The sequence below is a fragment of the Lonchura striata genome, chromosome 6 (genome assembly GCF_050655825.1).
Source record: "Lonchura striata isolate lonStrDom1 chromosome 6, ASM5065582v1, whole genome shotgun sequence".
In the NCBI taxonomy this organism is placed as follows: Eukaryota; Metazoa; Chordata; class Aves; order Passeriformes; family Estrildidae; genus Lonchura; species Lonchura striata.
This window is the reverse complement of record NC_140708.1, coordinates 34,596,061-34,619,586: the sequence shown is the minus strand read 5'-3', so window position 1 is coordinate 34,619,586 and position 23,526 is coordinate 34,596,061. Positions and strand designations below refer to the sequence as shown.

Here is a 23,526-nt window from a genome sequence, read left to right as displayed (position 1 = left end):
CTTTCTGAGTTTTGCCTGGTTACAAGCTAATCTGTGCCTCCTCTTATTTGCTTGGTTTGCTTTTCTGCCACACCAAATTATGGGTCTCTTTCCAGGACACTATAAATGTTGTAATTATATTACTGTGTTATGTAAGCAAAGAGAAATAATAGTTTCACCCAGGCTTACTTAGATTAATCCAAATCACTTTTATAAGGCATTATTTATTGTCTTGGTCTTGAACAAATAATGGAAAGAAATAAAATCTATTTCCTTCATTGAAGAGAATATTATTCTCTTCAAAGCTAGAGAAAAGGTGTGTGGGCACTTGGTTTGCTGGGGGCTTTTTGTCAGGCCTCTTTATTTTATGTTAGATCTTATCCAAGTAGTGCTAAGGCTTTGATCTAGTCATGTGCAGTTCTACTCTTTATGAACTAAACTGCTTTGCAGAAAGACTTTTTTTAAACCTGTTCTTTTCATTGCTTTTATTCCCATATCAACTCCTCTTTGCACTTTTTTTTTCTGTAGCACTGTACAACATTTGAGTTGTATTTCCTGTACTAATGTAGTTTATCGGTGGTCAGGATTTCCTGAAGATATTCTTCTGTTTCTAAGGGTCCTGTGGTGGCAGCAGTGGTTATGTTTTTTTGTGATAAAATTCCTGCTTACCTGTCTCCCTATCTTTGTGGTGTTTTCTCTGGATGATCCAAAGATGATAAATAACTGTCTGCATTCCTTGGCCACCAGGAGCATTTCCCCTTTGACTGTACTGAGTAAGAGAACTCTGATCTCTCTTCATAGCAAGTCTCCAATTTCAGCCCAGTGGTGCATTTGTTTTTATCATGAGGGCCAAAATGACCACCTTGCACTGTGTACAGTTGTTCTTGGCTTGGGAAGTAATCTTTTAAATTTTGTCTTTCCTGACTCTGAAACACTGTGCAGCATCAGCTCTTGAGTTTCTTTTCACTGAGAACTCAGGTTGCTCAGTCTGACATCATTCTGAACTCTCAGTATTTTCAGCTGTCACAGATGCTTATCAGATGGCTGGGAGAGGATACAGTTGCTGATTTGTCAGGTCTGACATAATCCAAGTGTTTTATGTAGCTTGGAATTTTTCAACACACACTTGGAAATTGTCTCAACAGACACTTCTCAGCCAGGATGTCTGACTGTTGGACCCACAGTAATTCTTCAGATCTTCCAGTTGTCCCATTCTTTTTTTGAATTAAACAGCTACAACTGCTGTCCATAGAGTCCCTCAGTGAGTGAATACTCTTGTTTAATTTGCATCTGAAGGTATTGATGAGGTAGGAAGAGAAATAGAGAAATTTGGAAGTGAAAGAAGAAGCATACACTATATACACAGAAGTAACGGTGATCAAATTTCCCTTTCACCAGCCCTCTGTGAGTGGTGTGAAGGTTGGCTGAGCCAATTTCCAGTGCAGCACTGTGTGCTGACACCCAGGGCTTTTGCACTTATATCTGCCACAGGGACCTGAGCATTTTTCATCTTCTCATTCTCATTCCAGAATGAAGGATCACTTTAATTTCTGAGTGGTTTTCAGTTTTGCTCAGTGCCCCAGAAGGTTTTATATTTTCTCACTACAGTAGATGATCTTTGACTTCTCTACAGAATTTGGAACTAGAATTCTTCCATCTAATCAGGTAATAGAGTTCTGGTGCTTCTCCCATTTAAGTCTGTGCATCAGTGGTGAAACTGCAATGGTAAAATGTTTAGCAAACTTTTTTCTGTTATAAATGGCTTGTTTCATTAAATTATACTCTTCACATGACCAAATACTTGCACTTTTCACACTTCTTTTCTAATTGCAGGCTTGACCATAGCAATTTTCTGCTGTTATGCTGTTGAAAGAAAAATTTAATTTGCTTATAAATTAATGAAAGGATGGGAACTTTGGTGTAAAGAAATAATAAGGAATATATCTGGCAAGTCTTTATCTGACCTGTAGAAAAAACTCAAGTTTTCAAAAAGTACAATGCTCTCAAAGAACTTAATTATTGTAAAAATGCTGTTATCTGTAATTATCTTAAAACTTTTAAGAAAAAGGGAAAAACAAAGCAACATTCTGTTAAATTTTGACTTTGTCTCATTGTAATCAAGAAACACTGTGAAAAAATTAACAAAGGTAAAAAAAACTCTGATTTTATTAGGCAAGAATACACTTCCAAAACTGTGCCCTCAAGTGAGCACTTTTCAATCTGTGGGATATAGATATCTCTTTAATATATATTCATATATAATAATGTTAATCTTTATGTGTAGCACCTTTCTTTGCAAATTAATGGAGATATTGTTCGAACAAAAATTTTCTTAGTGTAGCAGAAGTTAAAATTTTGCCTTTGTCTTTCTGAAATTGGAAACTGAGCTCCAAACTTCTAGCATGATGAGCTCTTTGAAATGTAACTGTGTAGTTTGGCTGTCCTGTGTTTGTTCACCTTACACCAGGTTAGGAGGTGCTGTTGACCTGCTGTAAGGGGAAATCTCAATATGGCTCTTTGTTTTGCTAGCGCTTTATGTTGCAGTTCTGGCTAAAAATTGTTCTATTCCTGTTTTGAGCTGTCTTACTGCTTGTTTTTCTATCCAGTACAGCAAAATAGCTCCTGTGCTGATATTTTAGAGCAGCCACAAGTGCCCCTGAAAAATTCCCTAAGAGTGTGTCTAAGTGAGCAGAAGAAGCAAACTTGAGAGATGTCAAAGAGAGGTGTTTACCCTCAGGTTGTCTTAATTTTACCAGTTCTAATTATTGTGAAATAATAGCTTCAATAGCTTTACTTCATTTTCAAAGGATGTTTATTACAAATCTCCACATCTGAAAGATGAGACTTTTTTTAATTATAAATATTTAACCTAGAAACATTATTTAACAATGTCAAGATAAACAGAGAAAATTGACATGTTTTTCTGACAGCTTTTGTCTGTATCACCTAAAGAGTTGTACAACACATGGACAATCACAAATAAGATACTTGAGATGAAAGCTTAGAAATTGTTCTTGTCAAATGTGTATAGAAACTTTAGGAGGGATTAAAATATAACAGCTCTTTTGAATGAGTAAGGTTTATTTGAAGTTTTTATTCCAAACTATTTATCTGCTTCCAGCTACTGTGAGATAAGCTGTGAACAACTTGATTGCTGTTCTATAGCCTAAAGTTTATAGTCTGCGTTCTTTTTTCTTTTCTAGTGCTAATACCTGTCTGAAAAGCTTTGTAGCCTTCTGGAATAGGGTATCGTCCATGAAGAACCACTCTTTGTTATAAATGCTACAAAAATCACAGATAAGAGGATCCCAGTTTAGTGAAATACAAAGTCAGTAAATTGACTTTAATCTACAATAGCCCTCTCTTAAACCAACAAGAGCTTCACATTGTGATATTTAAGACTAAAGTGGAAGACTCTGGTGGCTCTTGTTGCTCTTCTTAAAATAAAACAAAAGCCCTTTATGGGGAAATGCCAATTTAACACTTTATTTAAAAACAAACCAACCCCCACCCCCAAAAAAAAGTCAACTCAAAACAAACCCTTAGATAAAAATTCTGTTTTTTAAAAATTATACTTTTGGAGTTCTTCCACTAGAGGGTGTCAGTGTCTTTCCTTTGGTTTAATTCTGTGCCTGTGCAATCTGTTCTCTCTGGACTTCTACGTATGCACATAGGTAATAATAGTGTATAGATGAGGAATAGGGAATTTAATTTGATATCTGGGGTATATGTAATGATATCACAGTTCTTACCATAGGCTTTTCTATTTCAGGTTAATGGTATTTGGATCCTATGAAAGAGAAACAAATGTTCATTGCACAATGGAGCTGAGCAGTAATGTTTGGGAAGAAAAATCAAGAAGTTCTATTAAAACGGTAAAAAAAAGGGTGTCATCTTTGCATATTGCGCTTTGTTTTATGCACTTGATACATTGTCTAGAAAGTATGTCTTTAGGCAATTAAATGGATGACATTACAGAAAAAGCCAAACCTAACCAGTTGTTTGCTCTTTAGTCTTCTGGCAGATGACCTTGTATGGATAACATCACGTTCAGTTCTCACAGCTGTGCTTGAAACTGTACCTGGTTTGAATATACATCCAGCTCTCCAGCTGCATTAAACAAATAGTGGAAAATATGCATTTTATAGTCCTGTTATATTTGGGTGGGACAGTGTTTAGAAAGCAGTAAGATTCACCTGTCCTGTCTGGCCAGTATTGTAAGGTAGTGTTTTACTAATTATTGCACTTGATTACAGGAGTTTAGCAGCATACAGCCTGGAGATTGCCTGCCTATTTTTTGTGTGTGAGGGTGAGAATAACCTTTTTCTATTTCTTCAAAGAAGTGTGATTTATGAAAGAGCTTTTCAGTTTCACATTAGAGGGATATTGTGTTAGTAATCAAATTGAATTGGGCTTGTGCTGAGCATTAAGTAGTGTGCTTATTGAAGAAAACCCCCCCAAAGCTTTAAAAGGACTTCATCTCGTGTAAAGAAATCACTGGAACAAAAATTCCTGTCCTGAGTTGTACCCTCTGCTGAGTACACTAACTTAAGCCTTTGCTTTTGTTACGCCTGACTGGAGTTGTGTTTGGAGACCAGCATTGTTTTCCACTGCAGCAGCAAGAATCCAGAATTTCAACATCTCATTCAGTTTTCCACCATTAAATTCCACTTTGCTTTGGGTCTAAAATCCTTGTAAGAAATGCTGGGATACTTGTTTTCGGCTTACTGTATATTATTTTTGCCAGAAAGGGAGTATGGCTGAGCAACACCTGTGTATGGAATCATCCACAAATCTGCAGGGTTACTGCTCTGGCAGTGAAGGTGGCAATGCATTATTTACCAGTGCACTCCTCAAGACAAATTAGTGTGTGATTATTTTTAGAGGTTGAGTAGAACACATTCTTTTGCACTCTAACAGAGAGGAAAAACGCACTGCAGACACTGTGGCACTGATGTGTTTGTGACAGCAGATGGCAGTAAAGGAGTGAGGAGTGAGGGTGGAATGGCTTCTTTTAAAACTATGGAAAAGTGCTCACGGAGAGGCTCTCAAAAACTCATCTTCTGTGTCAGTATCTAAAGTGAAATGGCAGGTTTTTAAATTAAATGGCAGTTTTAAAAAAATATTCTGTTTTTGGAAATCTGGCCCTCAATGTACAGAGGGTTTTCTATGCATCCATGGTGCAGTCATTCATTCAGTGTGTTCAAACTGCCAGAGCAGAGACTCCTTCCTTTGGGTTGCTGCATCTCGAGCTCAGGTGGCACTGAAGAATTCACTGTGCCCGACCACCTTGAACTTGAGGCCCCTGGAATGGTGGCCTGGTTTCAAGATGCTGCTTTTGAAATCTCAATATGGGACAATATGGAAACTGAAAATTAACAACTTGCAGAGCTACTTTTTGGTTCTCAATTTATATTCAACAGATGCAGCAAAATCATAGAAATCTCTTTTCCCTAGGAAGTCTGCTAAGTTACAAAATATTAGGATGTCTCACTGAGTGATTAGAGTACTTTCAAAGGTCCTCAACAGAATAGGAAGTGTTGCTTACATATTTAGCATGGGAACTTTGTTATTTTCAGAAATATTAACTGTGGTAGTAGTTAAATAGTAAGTTATAATGAAAAAAAATGTGTTATTTTTCCAAACAAAAAGTTTACTTCTATCCTTAGTTGTGATTATTAGCCTTAATGCAATATTATCCATGAGGCAGCTGATGGCAATACTTAATATCTTTTTTATATTAAATCCTTATTGCGATGTTCACATGTGCAGTACTTGAGATGAAGTTAGAATGAATAACAACTTCAGAAACTACAGAAGAGAAGTAACAAAGTTGTAGTGAAAAGTTGCACATTCTGGTTTAACAGGGTCTTATTTATACAAGTCTCACAAAGGCATGACAATACATCCCCTGATTCAGACTGTGTTTTAAAATGTTCCTGAGGAAAATTCTCATAACTTTTTATACTTTCTGACATTTTCATTCTTTGTATTGTGTTAGTAGTAGAGATAAAAGACTAGACAGGTTTAATACTTTGTAATGAATTTTGGGAAGACTTTAATCTGATCCCAGAATTTATGGAACATTAGTAGATGTCACAATTGATTTTGAAAAAAGATGCTGTGTTATTGAATATATCTGGAGCATTATTGAAGTGTCTGTTACAATACAAAGGTGTCTCACGCTTATGTTTGTCAAATCAAACATGAGTAAGACTTCAGAGAGTGATTTTGCACATTCCCATGTGAAACATGTAAACATCCTTAAATACCTTAAGTAGTAGTGCATGCTGTTGGAATTAAGGTTAATCAGTGCATTGCTGTGTAAAAGTGATGTATGGCTAGGATGCAGTAATTAGCATTAACAGCATTGGATTGCCAGACAGGTGTTCTGTGGTTAAATAATGAGATGTCTCTAAACAATGAGATACATGCTTGTAGATATGAAGTGGAGGCTATGTCATAAATGTGATGGGCGTGTCCACTGGACTGCAGTACCAGGTTGATTTCTACATCCAAAAAAATTGTTCTATTTTCCCTTGGAGCACATCTGTTCAGAGTGAACCCTGGGTCCTTGGTGAGACTCTTTACCAGTGTCAGCACATCTTGTGTAGAGTTGTGAAAGAACAGAATGATTTCGCAGCAAAAATAAACATTTATTTAATTATAAAAGGAAAATAGTCTGCTTTCTGTAGAACTGGCAGAAGAATGGACATGGAGATGAACTTGAAGTATGAGTAGCAGAGACCTGAGGTAGCTTTGTAAGTACCCTGTGCATTGACTGCTCATGGATGCTGGTGCTTGTCTCTGGATTTGCCTCTAGAGAAGAATGACTCAAGTGCAGTTGTATTGAAGTGAGAATCTTGTTTCTTTTCAACTGCTCTGCAAATCTTTGTAGTCATGTTACTTTTATCTACACTGATTTTTCTAATAAAGATTAAGTAGTTTTCTAGAAATTGTAGAAACTATTGCAAAGAGATTGGTATCTTCTGATAATCTTATACATATGTAAACTGTAAATGGTTTGTGCTCTTTATTGGTTGTAAGAATCCAAACTAATGGGGAGAGGTCCTCCACTGCACACCAAAATATATCTGTTCCAACTTTTCTCTTAAAGCCTTTTTTATAGAAATTCAGGAGCAAAAGAGAACCATTATTGATCATAAAATAAATTACATAATCCAAGAAAAATTTGAGGGGACAATTTTAAACCTTGGTGTCAGCTATGTTGTCTGAGGTGGTACTGTAAGAATAGCCATGTGTTCATATTTCTCCCCAATTTCTTTTTTCTACAGGCAGTAAGTCTTGGGGCTTTTTTATTGCTGGTAGGGCTTTTCATTATGATGTTTTGAAATTCCTTCTATAAATATTAATTTTAGCAATACTGAAACTGGATTTCATATTCTGTAAAGTAAAAATTTCCATCTAAAATGCCACGTCTGGTACCCCATAGGATTCACTCTTGCAGCAGTTGTCTCAGAAGCACACAAATATCTCCTGAAGTAATCTAATAATAGAAAGAATTAAAGAATTAAGATTAGCATCCCAGTGCTTTTTTATGACTATGCTTGATGTTTTCTTCAGTTCATTCTGAATATTGTGATCAGTGCTGGACTAACTCAAGGGTAGGACCTGTAACACCATCTTTCAATCTTGCACTATAAAAAAAAGCAATATTTCTGAGCTTTTTGTAAAATTAAATTTCCTTTATCAGGGATTAGGGGAAACTTCAAGGTATTCCAGTACCATAACATATGAATCTAAAATGAAAAATAATGTAAATCAAATTCAGCACCTTCTAAAATGAGTTGCCTGAAGGTCCTAAACTATAATGTCAAAATTTAAAGCAACTGTGAAATGTTAATTTGTGAATACATGGAGTTAAATGCCTCACAGTTGGCATTTCACTGTGCTTATTTAACAGCCTGCCATTTCAGCATTTAATCCTATCAAAAGAAAGAAGGAGGATTAAAGCAAGAAAAGCTTTTTGAAAATGTCACTTTTTATGAAAATTCATGATCTTGTAAAACTTGGTAATATTTGTAAATACAATGGGGAATAGTTCTGAGATTTGTGCCTTACATAATATTCTGTAATCTGTCTTTCAAATAAACTTGAAGGCCATCAGGATATTTTCAGTTTCATCCTAAACATTTAAGCTTTTTGACTTGGGGCTTCAGAAAGCTTTACTGTGATTTAATGAACAACCTTCTGTGAAAATGCACTGTAGTTCTTTATTACTTAGAAACTGTTGAATATGAACATTAAAAAAAAAACCAAAAAACACTGACAGCAGGGTTTACTTCAGTGTATATTAGGACAGTTCTTTAGAGCCCAATTCTTTCAGTCCCAGCCTGACGTGGAACTTCTTACTTGCTCATCAGAAGCTGTCTTGTGCTGCATCCTGGCCATGAACACCATTGCTGTGGCAGGCAGAAAGTAGAGCTTGCTCCACTCTGGCATTTGTTAGCAGAGAGTATTAAATGCAACACGTGTATCCAAGTCTGGGGCTTCCCTTTCCTTTTTCTCCCTTTGTTCAGATTTGACACTGATTTTCCCTGGAGTGCTACAGATATTGACTGCTTGCAACAAATCTGACTCGCTGAGCCTCAAATTTAAAATAGTAGATGAAAAGAAAATGGTGTGAGGAAAAGCTGTGCTGAGCAGTGCTTAGTGCTCTCTGTGTTCTTGCATTTCCCCATCCCCAGCTCTTAATCTGAAAATTGCCAGCAAGGCTGATTCATGGTCCTTGGATTTTAGGAGTTCTGCAACCAGATACTTGTATAGTGAAATAAGTTTGATTTGAAGCCACCTAATTCCAGTTGGAATCTCCATTAGATTTTGTAGCCAAGTTGTTTGGCAGATGCCATTGGTGATATTGTCTATCCAGCTGAGGTTTTCCAAGCTGATTTTTGCAAGGTGTTGACCTCTGAGAACATAGCAGTGACCTCCTGATTCATCAGAGAGTCATTAAAGAGGCTCCAGCCTTTTAGTTGGTTATGTTGGGTGAATTGTCCTTGGTAAGACTTTTCTGTATGACTGTTCTAGGACAAAAGCTACATGAAACTTCAGGCTTACTAAGCGTTAGTTCTGTCCTCTTTTTTACAGAGCTGATCTGAAAAGAAATCCACTTTTTGCTGTGTTTATACTCACGGATTACCAACCGGTAGTAGAGATTCTATGACTTACCTTTTAGTTGGCTATTTTATGTATCATCCTGATAGTACCCAGTTTGACTGTCAGTTGTGAGCTTTTCTTGTCATACTTTTAAATGTACTGGGTCATATTTAAAGATATTTAACTATTAAGTAAAGAGTAAATTATACCTTTTCCTTAGAAATGCTTGTAAAAGTGAAGACTGTTTCAGAGTGTCACCAGATGTGGCGCTGGTGACTTTTTTTCCCTGTTCTTGTCACCTGTTCTGTAACTGGTCCAAATACTGAATGCAGTAAAGAGCTTTAAGTAGGTTTTACAGCAGCTGTCTTTCTCATTTGCAAAGAAATTGATTTACAGTGATAGCTGATCTTGCTAAATAGATAGCTGATGCAGGAAAGCTAACTTTGTTTGTATAAACAGTATGGCTTATTGTAAGAGAGATAACAGTGTTTTATTGACCAGAGTATACAAAGTGGTTCCTGGGTAATTCAGTATTGCTGGAATGACTTTTTCTTTTTTTTTTTGTTACATCCTATTGCAAAGTTGTATGATGAGCTGGCAGCTTGGAGGCTGCCTCACGTGGCTGAAGTGGAAGAGGAGGCACTTAAACACATATCTTCATCCACCTTTGGGAAAATAAGCTATTTCTGTTCTCATTGGTTTTTAGCTTGTTTTTGTCTTCAGACCTCCAGTTTACTTTTAAAATATATTTTCTTTGCTAACTTTGTAATAGTTAGCCTTTTCCTAATGTAGGGGGGGTTTATTTCAGATTAAGGGGCTGGGATCTTACTGAAGAGGTAGTAACTGGATTGGAGCTAATTTACTCATGTGTATGGATTTTAGTGATGCTGCAATGTTTCCCTACCAAATCAAGACCTCATCAAGCTGGGCAGGTTGACAGCTGTTTTCCTTCCATTAGTGAACAGTTAAGTCTCCCAGAATAGTGAAGAAGAGGAGTCTGTGCTTGAATGTGTAATTGCTGAACAGAAACATTTTCCAGAGAGAAAGCCTGGGGGTGGGTGAAAAGTTGTGGAAAAGGGGCTCACGGCTGTGAGTAAAAATCTTGTTAAGAAGTAGCAAGGTATTGGCACTTGGTGCTCACAAACTCTCCTAAAACCAGTTATCTCCCAACATCTGTGTGAGATGTGTGCAGGTTTGACACATCAGAGTTGCAGAGTTGTTCTTTTCTGACTGCAAGTTCCTCAGTGGGAACTTGTCTGAGTGTTATTGCCACGAGCAGTTCATCATCTGGAAGTTCATCTTGCAGTTAAGAGAAAATTACATTGGAGTTTCTGCAGATTGTCAAAGGATAGGCAAGTGCTTGTAGCTGTCACAGAAAAGCTGAGTTTCACTTCTGCCCTTCAGGAATCTGATATTGTCCTTGCTTCCAAGCATAAATATCTCACCTGTTTATAGACTTGGAGTGCATTAATAACTACCCAGAAGACCATACAAGGAATCTGAGCTGCTTAGTTCTGGTTCGTTTTTTTTGTTTAGTTAATGTTAGTTGATGTCTAGTCATTTTAAATTTTATGGTTCAAGTGTCAAAATACAGGCATAAAATGTACTGATTGACTGCAAAGAAAGCCTTTAATTTTGTGGGAGGAATTACTTATTCTGAGTGCAGTCTAATGTATTGTGACTATTTTTATGAAGTCAAATGCTTTAAGTAGTTCAGATTCTTGAACTCAAGGTAATGCAGTGTTGTTACATGTGTCACATCTTGCCTCCCTAGAATATAATTATTAACTGAACCTTATCTCAAATCAACTGTTTATATTTTTTCTTCCTTTCTCCCTCTTCAATCACAAGCTGAACCAGAAATAAGGTGCTTGTCTCAGTGTTACAAGTCTCTTCTAGGTCTGGTGGAGCTCAACACATGGAGGCCACGCAGAGTGAATGAGAACAGTGATGTATTTATATTGTTATAATTTTCAGTGATTGCTGCATTAGCAGTGACTGTGGCTATTCTCTGTCTGTAGACTAGCAGGAGCAGGATCTCACTTTGTAGGCAAAAGTGAATATTAAGATAATTATCAGTGCAAGATAAGTGATTCTTATTGGTGACCAAGCATCCTAAAAATTATTTCCATAATTTAAAAAAAAATTTATAAGCAAAAATCTCCTCAGACAAGTGCAGTGCATGTTCTTCCAGAGCTCTGTAATGATGACAGAGAGCAATAAAGAGAATAATGTGAGTGGGCAGTGCAGCAATTGTCCTGGAAAAGCCTTGGGGATCAAACCTGGAATTGCCAATTCTTGTCATACAAATGAAATGACTAAAAGGTCACCTGGTGTATTAAGGTTAGAGGGAGCAGAGTGATGCTCTGCAAAGGCCACCTGTAGATCAGAAGTGATAAGGAGTAAATAATCATTAGAAAATGGAGCATTTCCCTTAATGCAATCAGTAAAGGCTGTCTCTGTCAGAGTTTGGGTGAAATAAATAGAATTTATGAACTATGAGTGTCTTCACAGATACTTTACCCAAAAGTCAGTATATTCAGATCTATACTTCTGTCATCTCTTTCCATTTTTAGTTGCTTAGTTTGGAACAAATATCATGTCTGTGCACCCTCAGATCCATTTGATATTAATCAAAGCTTTAGATTTTTCTTGGCTGAAGGAAAGAAGAAAAACCTAATTCCTTAAAGACCTGAGACAGATATACAGAAATATTTTTCATGTGTTTTGTTTGTTGGGTTTTTTTTAATTATAAAAGCCACCTGCAAGCATATATATTGTAAATATGCATATGCACTTTTTATGTTTAAGTTGTGCATATAAGTACATGCACTTTATATATAATGAAAAACATCAGTTGCTCTGTTTCAGTTGAATATATATGAACAGCAAGTTGACCATGCATTAAAAAAAAATGTAAATACTTGCAAATACAGTATGTGACCCTTGAGAAACTGGAATTGACTCGCCTGAAGTTCATCAGCAGAGTCAAGAAAGAACAAAGTTTAGAGAGCAATTGCAGAAATCTGTTTCTAGGTTCCACAGTAGTTAAATCACACATCTGTGGGAATATATCAGGAATAGTCTGTGCAGCAGCTTGTAAACTAAAAACAACCACTTTACATAACAATGTGAGCTACATGTGAAGGGAGCATAGGATTATAGTGTTCAGAACTTCTAATGCAAACAAGCATGTGACTCATCTCCACTGTAAATCTCCCCCTTTCAAACCAGTGATTTGCACTGGTTTAAATCAGATGCATGTTTAGAGTAGGATTTCATTGGACTAGTTAAAGTTAAATGTATAACAAGTAACTTGCTTAAGTCACAAACTGCTGTTCAGTCATTTCTGTGAAATGTGGAGTCCAATTCTGTTTGAGCTGTACAGTCTGTTCTTGGGGACTGTGAAACACACCAATGTGACAGTCTGTTTCTGGATTCAAGACTTGTATATAGACTGTAGATCAAGTTCTCTCTATGAACATGTACATATAAATAAATGAAAGAAAGTTGGGGAAACAGATGTGCATTTTGCAAGCAAAGTGGACAGCAGGTGCTTAGGCTGCCCCATTAGAGCGGTATGGCCTCGGGGCTGAGACCTTGCTGGGCTCTGCTTCTGGAGCACTCCCATCAGGATTGGCATTAGCACCACTGCTGACGCAGCTTCCTCTGCAGGGAATGCACTTGGTGTGTTCCAGGAGCAGGAGCACTTCCAAACGCAAATCCAAGCACAGGAGGTGGGGACCATGGGGAGCTCTGGCTCAAGAGCACACGGCTGGCCTGAGCTGAGAAGCTGTGTCTGTGCACAGCAGTGAGGAAGAGCAAACAGTGACTGTCAGCTTGGTGCAGGAGACCATGGGCACCAGTTCTGCTGCATAAACAGAGGGCAGAGGAAGTAGGACAAGAATAACACTGCCAGCAAAGCCAGCTCATGGGAGTAGAGTAGCTGTGAATATTTAGCTAGTATGGAATCTTTAAAGTGCCTGATTAATGTATGTCACTTACAGGTTTGCAAAACTCCCAGGAAATTTGTGGTTGTACGACCAGAAACATTCAGCAGAAAAGTTGGCTTGATTCCAAGCATTTTTTTTTATCATTATATGTAGTATAAAAGAAGATTAAAATGGTATCTGGACAAGGTATCTGTTTGAGTCGAGTCAGTAATTTAGAATGGAAGGGACCTCTGGAAGTAATCTGCTTCCAGCTCTAACCAAGTCAGTTCCAGGCTGGTTCAGACCATTTTCCTGTGCTCATTGATAAAAAAGTCTTTTTTCTTCAAATTGTATTTTCAATTTGGTAAATAGCACATGACAGACTATGCTGTTACATAGGGAGGGGAGAGGAGCAGAGCTATCTCAGTTCAACTAGTTAAATAAAAATAATTCACAAAAATACCAATTTAGTCTTCAGACTAGCCTAAGAATGTATCTGTAGGGATGGCTTCAGATGGATTAAACTTTCTTTGTCTAGCAGGCAGTCCAGTCTGGAGGCAGTTTTACCCTAAAAACTCTTAATTAAATTACATCAAGATTATATCTGAGGTACAGACCTGCTGGAGAGAGGAAATAATGCTAGACTTCTTCATTTTGCCTACAACAGGTGTTTAGCCAAAACATGGGAACATCTATGATGGACTTTTACTCCATACAAAACAATATTTGAGAAAATAATTCATTTTTTTAAACAAGTTTTTTGCCAATCTTGATAAACATTTGTATTTCCACTGGAGTTCTTGATGCTTTTTCTTTTGGAAGAGAATCTGAAATAAGAAGTATTCTAAAAATGTTTGTAATAACTAGGAGCAAACTCTTGGCTGCTGTTGTGAGCAGAAGCATTCAGATTCTTGCCAATTGATGTGTAGAAGTGGATGAGGAACCAAAAGTCTTGGTTGCATATGATTGAGGTAACCAAGAGTTGTAATTAATTCCTGAGCTTTAAAAATAGCTGCTAGGAGGAAGAGATTTTATGACAGGTCATTAAAGCAATATCATATCTAGTAATTGTAATGAAAATAAAAGAGATTTACCAGAAAATTAAGAACCTGATCCTCACTAAGAAGAAAAAAATTTACTTCTAAAGAGATTTGTTTGTTTCTGAATTTGTTTTAACAGATGGAAGTAGTAACTTATAAAGACACTGGAAATGTGTCCTGGACGCAATACACGCTTCTCTGCGCATTCAGAAATAATTTAGTGGAGCAAAGGTTCTTTTTTGATTTTGCCAAATCCTCAACCTAGTGTATAACTCTTCAAATGCTGAGGCAGGTATTTAAATCTACAATAGAAAAGACTCAAGGAATGCTGCTGTGACTGCAGCAAAAACATGGTAGGGAAAAATGCTGTATGGGTCTTGACAGATTTTTTCCTGGGACTTGTTTTCAGCAAAGCAGTGATAGAATGGGAGAGCTGCAAGAAAATTCCTTTCTCTTCTCTTTTGTCCATACCAGAAACAAATCTTTGAGATTCTTCTTTTTGAAAGCTAGGTTCTTTTTTTCTTGCAATGTGCTTTCCTGATGATTGATTTCTATCAGTCCTACAGATTACTAGGTAAGTTTCAAGTGTTCTGTATTGACAAATGCAAAGTGCAGGAGTATAAATTTCTACTGCCAATAGAACAGATTGATTTTTTTTTTTTTTTAAGTGGAATCTCTCTTGAGGCAGCAGCATAAACCCAGAATAGGAGAGCAGTGGTTAATTTGTCATTACTGAGAAGTGAAAATTTTGCAAGTAAGTCATGAACTTGAAGTGTACAGTCATGTCTTTATGAATCTATAGGTATCATGCATTTCTATATAGCATTTATTAAGGAAGGAATAGCAGTTGAGAGTGCTGAATGAGCAGGCAGCCAGTAACTGCCAGTTGGTCAGAAATACTTAATGCAATGCCTTCTGTAAGGGAGAGCGTGTGGCTGATATGCAATGTGCACTGTAGATGCAGACAAGCTTTTTTTGAGTTTCTATCATTTCACCTCTTCCCCAGCATATCTTTAGTTCCATTTTTAAGTATCACTCCCATTTGTCTTGAATACTCTGTAATGTGAATGTTGTCTAGTGGTCTTATCCAGTGTATAGATTTTTTAAAATTGGTTATTGTTAATAGTGCAATTTTTTGTTAAGAATTTTTTGAAAAATCATATTTTAGCCATGCTGCTTTAAGGTTTGTGTGTCAACTGAATGAGTGTCATTGAAATCTGCAGGCATAATTTTGATACCCATTTCAAAGTGTCTCATTGCTCGTTGAAAAAGTCTCATCTTTGTATTACTTTAGCTATGTCTCCTCTTTTTATATTTGAGTGTCTGTATACCTGTGCAAAGTTTTTGTTTTTTTTTAAGAAAGCACAGTTATTTGTAAAATAGTTTGAACTTCTGTTGGAAAAGAGTTTACCCAGGCAGAGACTTAAACCAAGAAGGTGGCCTCTAGCTTGGCTCTAGTCCTCGTTAGTGTCCCTCAGAGCTTCACTACTTGTATGAGTTTTTTTAAGTTGTATTTATTTCTCATGCATTGTGTGGTGTTGACAAATCCTTTGTTCAATTTTCAATTAAATGAGTGAGTTGTGAATTCTTTGGGGAAGGTGATTGGCCACAGTCCCACACAAGCCGGGTTTCTGGTGGCAGAGGAGAGAAGCAGGAAAGGGAAACAAAGAGATGTCGGGCTATGAAAGCTGGTGGGTGCTTTGCAGAGAGCTGCAGCAAGCCCAGGTGAAAAGCTCAGGCTTTCTGTGGGCTGAGGTGGCTCTCAGGTCCCACACCTCAGGGACAACTCCCCAGCAGTCCTGCTGCCATGGTGTCCACGGTGCTGCTGTGGGGCCACCCTGTCCCCATCAGGGCTGGCTTTACCCCTGTGACCACAGCTCTGGCAGCTGCCCTGGAGAAGGGCCTGCAAATAAAGCAGATATTCTCCATGGTAGCAAGCACTTCACTCTCTGTGTAGTAAAACCATAGCTCTATCAATAATTATTGACTCAATAATTTCAATAATTATTAATGACTCATTAGGTGATGTTATCATTATATTCAGATTATGATCCTTGCATGCCATTTTTAACCTTGGACTGCTTTCTTTCAAAATAGTGTTTCAACTCAGAAATGTGTCTTTGTATGAAAATGGTAAAAAATCAATGATGTTTCTGCTAAAAGCATCTAAATTGCAGTTAACTTTTATGTTTGTCTGACTTAACAGCATAGATTTACCTACCTGAAGCTTAATTACTTTGCAATGTTCTTGATCAAATGGTGTTAAAGTATGTAAGTCACAGGCTGGTTTTGTGAACTTCAGGAATTCATGAAGAAGGGCAAGCTTTGCATGGTGAACACACATTTATGCATTATGATTTTCTTCTGGTAGAGCTCCTAAGGAAAAAAAATAATTATAGTTTTACTTTCTTAGCTCCCAAGTTGTCTTTTTCTTTCTTTTTCATGCGAAAAAGGCAATTCCCTTCTTAATATATTGTAATATAAGCGTGATTGTCTCTACCAAAATGTAACACTGTACACAAATAATTGAAATTTATCAATTTTAAGTTAAATCCAAACTACATGGTTTCATGTAGTTAATGTGAATTAATTAAGTTTTATTAATCAGAGGTCAAGGGAGTGAGAAAATTAGAAGTGTTTTGCCATCATAGTGCAGCTATGGATTTACTAACAGTAACTTATTTTCCAGTCCAGCTCTGATTTTATTTTTTCCATCTCCAATCTCATTTCCCTTCCCATCTCTATATATACAGTCTTTCTACCCCTTTATTTTTTTCTCCCTAAACCCTGACTGAATATAATTTTTCTGGTAGGTTTTTTGTATGTTGTATAGTTTATAAGAAATACTAAACTCTAGTGGGAGGAAAGCGGCTGGATAATGTTGGGAGCAAGCTGATGATTAAATTTGTAATTTTGTATCCTGAAGCTTTGCTATTGGGAATTTTGTTGGGTTTACTCTTCTTTTTACTGTGAGGTATTTCATCATTCATCACATTGCACATTGTTTTTTTCTATAGAGTCCTAATGTCTTAAGCCTGTAGATTTTCAAATGAAATATTTTTACAAGTATCACTTTAAAAGAGAAACCTCAGACTTTTGAATACTTGGTATTGAATGTGCCAATTATGAACAATGACCTTTTTTTGAGCTGTTTCACCAATGCCCTTACAGTGATGATCAAAAAAGTGCAGTACTGTGGTCTGAACCGAGTATTCAAATTACTTCAAAAGTTTTTATTAACTTCTTGGATGCAATTTGCTTTTTCTTTTATAATAAGGGTCATTGAAATTATTAAGTAAGCTGAATTATCCCTACCTTCTTCAGTATAGCTTTTTGTTAAAGTTAGATTTGTTTCTCAAGCCTTGTATGGTATTGACTAATCCTTGTTTGAATTTTCAATTTAACGAGTGAGTTCTGAATTCTTTGGAAGAGGTAATTGGTCACAGTCCCAAGCAAGCTGGGTTTCTGGTGACAGAAGAGAGAAGGGGAAAAGGGAAGTAGAAAGATGTTGCTTTATGAAATCTCGTGGGTATTTTTCACATATATTTCACCAACTATCAATAAAATATGTTGCTAATTTAAAAATAATAGAGCATAAAACCAGAGTGTATGAAGTTATAGTGAGTGCTGAAGTAACAGAAGTTTTTAAGCTTGACATAATTTCCTATTCATTCTTTCACTTAGCTTACAAAAGAGAGATGAGGAAATGGTATATATTACTTCCCTGAGCAGAAGGTACTGAAAAAAAAAAGGGTCAGAAGGAATGAACTTTTACTTCCACTATGAGTGGAAGCAGTGTTCTGCTTCTCTTGTAACTTTTTTGGGGTTTACTCCTAATAAACTGTTTCTGAAAGAATATTTCTTTTTATCTCTTTTACATGCTTAGTGCTAGTGGTTTGAGATCTAAAATCAGTTTCTGGAGAAGACATGGTTACACAAATTGCTTTCTTGTCATTGAGCTGACTATAGAGAAAGGAAATCCCACTTTTATATTAGGCAGTTATGGTCACGTTGGTTGAGTGAAGAGGACATTGAAGACAAAGATCCCTTCTATGAAAAGTTCAGATGTTTGGATTTTTATAAAGCATTTTTAGAAGCTCAGTTGCAAAGCTGGCTTGTATGTGGATTCCAATTTACAGCTAACATTCTGTTTTTAAAGCATTCCTTGAATCTATTTGGAATTGATTTTTATGTGTATTTAAAAATAATCTGGATTATTTTTCAAGTGCAGAGAAGCTAGAGCTGGGTATTGATTTTTTTTTTTTTTTTGTAAAGTGAATTGTCAGTATTTGAGTTGATGTAAAGATATTTTCAGTTTAATAGTTGTGGCAATTTTTATAAGTGATGGTCGTCGGTAACAGAATGAAAATCTGGTTTCTAGGTGTGCTGTTGTCTTGGTGCTACTAATTAGATGTGACATTGAGCTGCTGTTTCACTGCCTGCCAGGGACTTGTGCCCTATAACCATAAATAAATTTATTTGATTGATTTGATGTGATGTGTTCAACAAAATAACCAGAAATAGATGTATGGTCATGGAAACCTTTACTGGTTGTATAGTTGTGTGTTTGTACTGCAGCGTTTTGTCCAGAATTTAATTGAAAACAACTCAGTGTGGTTTGGCTGCCTTTCTAGGTACAGAAAGATTATTATACAGAAAACCTTGGCCTTCTTGCAGCAATTACTTGGAATAAGTTAAATATAAATCCTCATTTCTTCTGGCCATGTTTTAACATAGAATTTCAGAAAAGTGTTGGTCTGGTTTTACCGGGCAAAGGGTGGGGGTGGGGCTTGTATGGAACAGGAACTTCATTTTGGTACAGATGGGTCTTCTATTTAATCTCTGAAGAGCTGTTAAGATCACGAATCATTTTACTACATCTGCTTTAGTTCCTTTGGGCTTAGCTCGTTCAGTGGGAATGTGGGATTCTGAACACTCAGTGGGTCACACAGGATATTATTCAGGCTTGTGCTTTGCTTTAATAGCCATCTAGCCATTAATGTTGATGAGAAATGTACCAGTTGCCAAAAAAAAAGTGTTTCTGCAGTGCAGAAAAACCAAACTGTTCTCTTAAGTTCTATGATATTTCAAATTGTATGATTATGGAACTTCTAGGTGCATGTGAGGTCCCTGTTGCTTTGGCTGTGTTATTGATAAGAGTGTCATTTGTATTACCTGCAGTCTTAATGCTTTGGTTGTGAGAGTGTAGCATTTCTGTCAGAAAAGTAACTTCTAAACCCTTTAAAATGTGACTTATTGAAATCAAAGAGTTACTACTTAGTGAATATAAATTATATTGTATATCTTATTTCCATGGACACTAGCATCTGTGATGCATATTATTATAATCACAGTGTATAATAACCTCTCATATTTTTAGTTTTGATAGCAATATCCATGTCAGTATTCAAGTATTTAATGCTGCTGAGTCTGATAGTGAAAATTGCCAAGCAGTTTCTCTGTGTGGAAAAAGCTCGTCACTCTGTCTGTTAGTTCTATTATAAAGAACTCCAATATTTTGAGTTTATTGCAAGAGATTACTAGTAGCTGTTTTATCACCATTGATTAGATACTTCCAAGATGCATGTAAATAATTATTGTTTTAGAGGGTTTACTTTTAATGCATACACTTGAATGTTTTCAGTTGTTTTCCTTCTGTCTCAGAGATGAGCAAATCCCTGGGTTGCCCTGTCTCATGTGCACATATTCACAGTGCATAAACTCATAGGTTCTCATCAATCCCCTTTATCTGTAATTTGCAATGCAGTGATTCATAACAAGGTAAAGTTTTTATTGGTTTGATATCACACATGGTATTATTAATGAACTTAGTAACCTTATTTCAGTTTTGCACAAAATATTTACATGATGACCAAGTAACGCTTAAGCAATATTGGAGAAAGGCTTTTTCTTATCATAACATTAGGAAAAAAAGAATTGATCTTTTCCATTTCTTCAGAATCAAAGGAGATCATCAAAGTTGAGTTTAATAAAAACTGTCAGTGCATAAGAGCACTTAAAAGACAAGCTATGTTGGTGTTTGTGCTAAATTGCTCTGCAAAGAGCTCCACCTAAAACTGAAGGCCTTTATTTTACCTGCTCTTGGTACTTCAAAGTTAAATGCAGGTTTTCTGCTACCTTGTCTTTATCTCCTCCATTCAAATCATGTAATTGCTATAAGAATGCCCCAGCAATTCATGATAATTGCTAAACAGTTTGCTTTTTACATGTCGTGTAACCTGCTTCACCATGCAATTGGAAGGTGCAATTTTTTAGGAGTAGTTTAGCCAAAGAGTGCCTGCAATGTATCAGAAGTATTTGGGAAAACAAGATACAGCTTCTCTCATCCTGTTCAGTAACAAGCCAGTTCTGGATTTTGCTGATATGTAACATTTTCAGTGCTCATCAGGCAGACATGCAGATGTTTAATTTTCCTACAATGAATTGTCACATTTCTTTTCAGACAAGTAGTTTATGATGGCGAAGTTAGACATGTGCATAACATTTGCCATTTTGTGGTATTAATGAATTGCTATTTTAAATATGATCTTGGTGCAATAAGTAACTAATTTCAGAATAAAATTATCATCATATTTTGTAACTTGTATTTTTTGGGTTTTACAAGTTATCCTGTAGATCAGAAAATGAGCCCCACTGGCTTGCTATTTAGGATGACTAATAAGAAAATATCAAGACCTTGTCCATAAGTACACTCCTTCTTAAAAGTAAAACAAACCAAACAGGAAAAATGCAGAGTTTGTCTGAGATCATTGTGTCTCCCCGTGTACAGAACACAGTTCAAAAGGCTGCAAAGATTAACAGCAAAATGTAGAACATCCCACTTGCCTTTTTTCACTGTTTTATAGTCATCAAAAACCTGGTTTTCCTAATATTCCACAAAATGGTACCTGTTCATTAAGTAACACTCAAGGAGACACCAAGGTATATCCAGTTCTATAAAGCTGCTCCAGCTGAGAGAGTATGGAATGTAAATATATATAAAAAATGCAGAAATTACAAGATGGGCAGTGTTGAATCAAAGGAAAGAAGCTGAAGAACTTATTTTCTGATATGACACTAGATACTTTCTGATATTTGGTCTAGAAAAATTGTGTGTGAATACTTAGTCTCAAGATAATTTTGAGTGTTGGCTGATTCCTTTGTTTCACTGACTAAAATTGTTTTCAGGACAGAGTGTGTTGTTCAGAGGTTTTGGAGAGAAAAGTGAGCAGTGTGAAAAGTTGACTCTTTTTTTAGAGGATTAAGCAAGTGGAGGTCTGCTCAGACAGCTGTGAGTACAGAAAAACCCTCCTGACTCGCAGGGTTTCAGCACACAGTAAGAGCTGCAGTGGAGGAAAGCAGAACACCAGGTTAAGCAAACAACCAATTAATTAAAATTGTCTAAAATTTGAATATGTCTAAAATTTGATCAGCCTGATCTGGAAACCCACTACAAACACTCCAGTGAACATTGGGTACAAGTAAGGAATGGTTTAGCTATCAAATAAGTGGCAAAGAAGAGAAAGAGAAATTACAAAAATGTGGTTGAAATTTTATTTTTATTGGTGATATCTCTTAATGATAAAAGTCCATTTTAGTAGCTTTTTCAAACTCATTTTGGTTCTGTATGTTAAGTTTTAAATAGTATAATCAAATTTCTTCTTTTAGACAAAATAAGCATAGAAATATCTTTTTGGCAGTTGCTCAGTTATGACTGTAAAAGGAGTTGTGCAAAAATGATAATTAGGATTGCTGTTAAACAAGAATTTTTTTATAAGCAGCAGATAATTTCCTTTTGATTTCTTTTTGGAAGTTCTAGTCACACACACACATATATATATATTTAAATGTTTAAATGTATTAATAAATTTAGTTATTTTGAAAAAAAAAATTATACAACTCCCCTTTCACCTACCATTCTATATATCTATAAGAAATACATATTCATTCAAGGTATTTGTCTGATATGTTTTGTAAAAATATTAAAAAAACAGTGAGGACAAATAAAAATGTTTGTTGAAATTAACTGAATCAATATAAACCTAGGAATGGTGGAAAAATACATTTAAATTTCCACTTGAATTATACTAAAGATGTGTATATCTTTGGTATGGAGGAAGGATCACATAGCAAGGAAGAGTATGTTAGTTTTTGTCATAGAAGTCTTGATACAAATTATGGAACAGTAGCATTATTAGATTACGATTTAGATTCAATTATGGAAAAAAATGAATCAGATTTTTATTCAAGCAGTCTTTTGTTAATCATTTGAAACAAAAAAATAATCACAAATCATAAATTAATTTCCAAGTTTGTAAATGTGTTTTCTAGTATATTTTGGTTTCTTAGAATGGCATATTGCTTCTAGCTGTAGTGTATACAGTCTTTTACATTACATTACCATCAGTCTTTTTCCAATGAGTGATTTGTAATTAATGCCTCTTTCCAGTGAGGAGGAAAAGAAGTCAATTTTCTATGTAGATTTAATTTGACTGCAGAGACTATTTCCTTCATTTTCATTGTTATACTGCATAGCATAGTTATTCTGTAAATATTACTACAGCTTTTTTATTTTATTTAACTCTTCTGTCAGTGTGTTTGAACATTTCTAAACCCTCTAAAGGAAGTACAGAGGTTAAATCAGGAGGTGGAGGCACATCCACACTTGTGCATCGTTGCACCTGTGCATGTGGAAGACATAACAGTGAATACAGTTTAGAACTGATAGTTAGGGCATACTTTATTGACTACTGAGCTATTTAAGCATCCCAAGAGCAGGGGTAGCTCTTGAATGCTCAGAGAACATTCCTCTTCTGTAATTGGGAGTTTTCTCAATGCCTGGGGAATGAAAGTGTTTCTGTCATCGTGGATTCCTTAATCCAGATTTGCATCTGAACCCGTCTGCGGTTACTGTGCCCCGTGGACAGGAGGGCTGGAGAAGAGGTTTGGAAAAGACTTGTGCTACACTGGCACAAGCTCTCTTGTTAGGCTTCAGGGCTGTGTCACAAGGAGAAGAAAATCATCTACTCCTTTTCAAAACCATAGATTGAAATCCTCCCAGAACATTACAAGAAAATTATTTTATTTCCTTTGTGTCCAGTGTTTCTAAGGAGAAAACCATGAGTTTGGTGATACATATTTCCTTTCACTGCCTCCTTTCCCCTGTAAATAATCTCACAGCCTCTTTGCTGTGCAGGTCATTTATAATACTTCTATTCAGTAATAGGCTTGAAAAAAGTAATAATACTAAAGTCAATGCTTTGCCAAAAATGTTTTTTCAATAATGCGAAGAACTGAGTCTTCCGAAGAGAAGAAACTGCTTCCCAGTTTTGGACTTTAATGTTTTGGGGGGGGTTTGACATGAAATATTCCTTCCTCTCCTCACAATGTGCAGGGTTGTCTGGGAGAATGTAATACTTTACAGACATATTCACAGACATTTTCACTTTTTTTCTCAA

The 23,526-nt window shown here is 36.2% G+C and overlaps 1 protein-coding gene across 1 annotated transcript in view; it reads left to right on the top strand.

Moving 5' to 3' along the window:
• PDZD8 (PDZ domain containing 8) overlaps positions 1 to 23,526 on the top strand; it is a 51,894-nt gene that overhangs the window by 17,244 nt on the left and 11,124 nt on the right. The window contains exon 3 of the mRNA XM_031505283.3: positions 3,752 to 3,854. Coding sequence (XP_031361143.3) covers positions 3,752 to 3,854 — 103 coding nt within the window. The remainder of the gene's footprint in view (positions 1 to 3,751; positions 3,855 to 23,526) is intronic.